Source organism: Suricata suricatta, chromosome 13 (assembly GCF_006229205.1).
Source record: "Suricata suricatta isolate VVHF042 chromosome 13, meerkat_22Aug2017_6uvM2_HiC, whole genome shotgun sequence".
Lineage (NCBI taxonomy): Eukaryota > Metazoa > Chordata > Mammalia > Carnivora > Herpestidae > Suricata > Suricata suricatta.
Genome location: NC_043712.1, coordinates 1,050,992 through 1,055,087, shown reverse-complemented (window position 1 = coordinate 1,055,087; position 4,096 = coordinate 1,050,992). Strand labels below are relative to the sequence as shown.

The 4,096-nt window shown below is 63.0% G+C and overlaps 1 protein-coding gene across 1 annotated transcript in view; it reads right to left on the bottom strand.

Moving 5' to 3' along the window:
- Nucleotides 1-3,523, bottom strand: part of LCN9 (lipocalin 9) — a 6,079-nt gene extending 2,556 nt beyond the window's left edge. The window contains exons 1-3 of the mRNA XM_029921000.1: nucleotides 3,362-3,523; nucleotides 553-762; nucleotides 220-338 (exon numbers count right to left, since the gene is read on the bottom strand). Coding sequence (XP_029776860.1) covers nucleotides 220-338; nucleotides 553-762; nucleotides 3,362-3,523 — 491 coding nt within the window. The remainder of the gene's footprint in view (nucleotides 1-219; nucleotides 339-552; nucleotides 763-3,361) is intronic.
- Nucleotides 3,524-4,096: the final 573 nt, after the last annotated feature.

The following is a 4,096-nucleotide window of genomic DNA, read 5'->3' as shown; positions in this document are numbered from 1 at the left end:
AGGGGCTGGGTGCGGGCTGGGCACGGGCTGGGCGCGGGCTGGGCGGGAGATGGGCAGGAGCTGGGCTCGGGCTGGGCGGGAGATGGGTGGGCGCTGGGTGCGGGCTGGGCGCGGGCTGGGCGGCCTCCCTCAGCCCCCACTGGCCCCGGACGCAGCCCGCCCTCCCCACTCCAGGGACGCGGCCACTGGCGTCGGATGCACATGAGGTAGAAGCAGAACCTCAGCTCCCCATCCTGCAAGCTCTCGATGTTCTGTATGAAGAGCCTCAGGTCCCTGTTTTCCTCGATCCGCTTCATGTCGTCCGAGGCCGTGGAGACCGAATCCCAGGTCCCTGACACCTGCAGACAAGGCCCCTCCGATGGACAAGGAGCCCGTGTGGTTGGCCAGGGCTTCTTGGGGTCTCCCTCTGTCGGCCCCTGGTGCCTGGCTCCCAACCAGGGGTGCCCTCCCGCCAGGGGAGGAGAAGCAGGCCCCCAGGAGGAGCGCCCTGGTCACAGGTCAAAGACCCTGGATGCAGGGAGGAGGAGGGAGGGGTCGCCTTAGCCCACAGACCTTGGTCATGTTGTAGTTCTTCTGCACGACGGCTCGGGGGCTGAGCTCCTGGGCGGAGACGCGGCTCAGCTGCAGGGTCAGCAGGAGCAGAGCCGTGGTCTCTGGTGGCGGCCTCGCCCGCGGCCCCCTGCCTTTATGCCCCCTCCTGCCCTGTGGTTTCTGCCCCTCTGCCCCCGGCACGGCCTGTCCTCCCGACCCGTCCTCCACGTGCTGGGAACGCAGCCAAAGGCCACCACCGCTGCCACCCACCCCCTCTGCTCACGGCTGTCTCGGAGCCTACAGAGGGAGCAGCTGGAGTCCACTTGGACAGAGTGTCCCGCCAGGTCAGCAGCCGCAGAGGGAGGTCGGGTCAGGCAGGGGGAGGGACAGGCAGGCAGCCTGGGCCCGAGCCCCGGCCGGCTGCTGGGGCGTCACAGGGCTCTCTCTGCCCCTGGAGCAGACAGCCCCACGGCCCCTGTTTCCGCCCGGCCCACGTGTCTGGACCGGAGAGCCTTGCAGTGCCCACGCGGCCCAGTGTGCAGGCCGCTGTGCGGGCCGTCCTGGCCGTGACGATGTGACTGCGAATTTGGAGTGAAGTCCACGGAGCCCAGTAAGTGCTCAATCCCAGGAGAGGGGCCAGAACGAGAGACGTTTTGTTCTAGAGAACATAGATGTGGGCCCGACCTCTCCCCTTTCCCCTCCTGGCCAGGGTCCAGAGCAGTGGTGGGGGTCCCTCGTCTCCCTGTGCTGTGTGTGGGCACAGGCGGGCTGGTGGCCGGGCCAGGACCGAATAGGACACTGGACACCCAGTCCTGGGTGAAATACCGGATCCCAGCTCCTGCATTGACTGAATCCTTTTTGTTAACTGAGTGCCTACTATATCCCGGGTTTCTCCTTCCAGAGGGGGAGGTGGGTGCTAGGCAAACGGTCAGTGGTGGTGACAGGGGCGGCCCGCCCGCTCGCTTCCCCTCCAGACCGCCGCTGGCCCCTCGCGGGGAAGGGCCCCCTCCCTGGCTGTCCCCTGCATGTCCCTGCCCCCCATTCTGTTTCGCTATTCATCATCGGGCTCTGGCTCCGAGTGGGGCCCCTTCTGTGTCTGATTCACTCCCGAGGAAACAACCTGTCCCTCCGACCAAACCCGGCGTCCCTGTCACGGTCACTCGGCAGGTGCAAAGTGATTTAAAGGATGCAGGTCCGGCCGCCAGAGGGCTTGAGTGGCTTCCCTGCACTGAGGCCTGCGCCGCGGCGTCGGCAGGACCCCTGAGCCTGAGTGGCCCCCACAGTGTGTGCTCTCGGGGAGATTCCGTCCCTGAGCAAAGGCCAGGCCGGGACGGGACGCGGTGGGGGTGGCAGGTGCAACTGGGTCATGACGGTGACTCCCTGTGACACTTGTTGTCACACTTATGACCCCCTTGAAGCCGGGGGCACCCTGGCCAGTGGAATGTGCTGGATTCCTCTCCAGGAGAAGAGCGTCCTGGCCCCCAGACCTGGCCCTCTGCGGCCTCCGCCTCTCCCCACGGCCCTTGTCCCCTGCCACCTGGGCCACCTTCTGATCTGGACACTGCCATCGACTTTGTGCCCTGCAAATACTGGACGGGCACAGGCACAGATGTGCTCACACACACGTGCACGCACACACCACACATGTGCACACACGTACACACGTACACACATTCACACACACACACCAACACATATGTGCACATGCTGACACATCCATGCACACCCCACCACACACACACATGCCTACATGCACCCACATCCGTGCACACCATGTACACACATGTGCACACCCACATAGATACACATCCATGCACATACCAACACATGTGAGCACACCCACGTACAGACACACATCCACACATGGACACACTAACATGTGCACACACACACACCAACACACATGTGCACACTCACACACTGACATGTGTGCACACATGCACACAACACGTGTGCACACCAAAATGCACACACCAACACGTTTGCACACCCACGTGCACAGCCAGCACGCACACTCACACATGTGTGTACACGTGCACACTCACACACTGACATACGTCCGTCCCTCTCAGATGTGCAACAGCGGATTCAACCCTGATGCCCTGCAGAGCGCTCCCGACCCTGCGTGTGGCCAGTCCATGCCCACACCGGTTACCAGGGCATTGTCAACTGTGCCCGCCTGTCTCCCACCCGTGACCCATTTCTTATGTGACCGGAGGACGTCCCTCTCCACCACCGTCCCTCCCCCTACCGCCAACCACCAGTTTGTTCTCTGTATTCAGGAGTCTGATTTTTGTTTCTTTGCTGATTTGTTTTTTAGATTCCATAATAAGTGAAATCACATGGCATTTGTCTCCCTCTGGCTGACTTGTTCTACCTTCTAGCTCCTTCCGTGTCGCCGTGAATGGCAGGAGCTCATTCTGTGTTGGGGCCGAAGAGAGAGCCCTCCAGCCCACGCCGCCTTCTTGCCTGCTCGCCCCTGACGGACGCGTGGGCTGCGGTAGGTGTGACGGAGCATGTGCCTCGTGGAATTAGTGTTTTTATTCTCTTCAGCTAAATATCCGGAAGTGGAATTACCTTTATTTTGAAATATCTATTTAAAAATTTTTGAGGAGCCTCCGTGTCTCCCTCCAGGAGGCTGCCCGGAGCCACCCGCGACCACGGACGTGGCCGTCCTGCGCAGAGACAGCTCCTTCCTTCGCTGGGTCGTGACGGCACTGGCTGTCTTTTTACAGATACCACTGAGCCGGCGGCTTCTTCCTTTCCCACAGCTGTTCCCAAACTTTAAAGGCTCTTCTCAGACCCCGCGGCTCGCTCTGTCCTCACTCACCACGCAGCTGACCCCATGGAAGGGGCCTGTCCGCCCTTGCCTGTCGGGGGCCCTGTGGCGCCGGCGACGCCGCGTCAGACAACACGTTTGGCGAGCGTCTCCTCTGCGGATTTCGGACCCGTCCCCGGAGCTCCTCATTCCATCAGCGAACAAGCACTTCATGACCGGCCACAGGGTCGTGGTTTAGGCCACGGTGGACGGCTTGTCCAGGCTGAGAACTGGGAGGCAGGTCCCCTGCGAGCGTCCATGGTCGTCCCACGCATGAGGACCCTGGCTGAGCGCATCCTGGGGCGCGTCGAGGACGAGGCGGACTTTCTGTCCAGCGTGGCCGTCAATGGGTCCTCCAGAGCGCTCCGGGGCGCAGACCGGGCCGTCGTGGCTCAGCTCCATGCCTGGGGGTCCTTTAAACACAAGGACGCCCTTGCGAGAGGAGGCCCGTGGGACGCGTCGCCCTGGACAGGGGACCTCCACCACGACGGCTGGGTGAGCGGCACGCGCCCCTGGAGGGGTTAGCCCTCCTCCAAGAGCATCTGAAAGGGGCCATTCAGCACAGGAAGGGGCTGAGCAGCACCTACGAAAGGCGCCTAAACAAGTACCTTCTCATGCGCCAGCCCGCCAAGCTGCTGGCCCTGGAATAGAGCTGGGAGCGGTGCTCCAGCCCCCCGCCCCCTGCAGGTCCGGCCGGTCAAGGCCACGTGGCACCTCTGACCTGCCCGCTGCTCCTGAGAGGCCCGG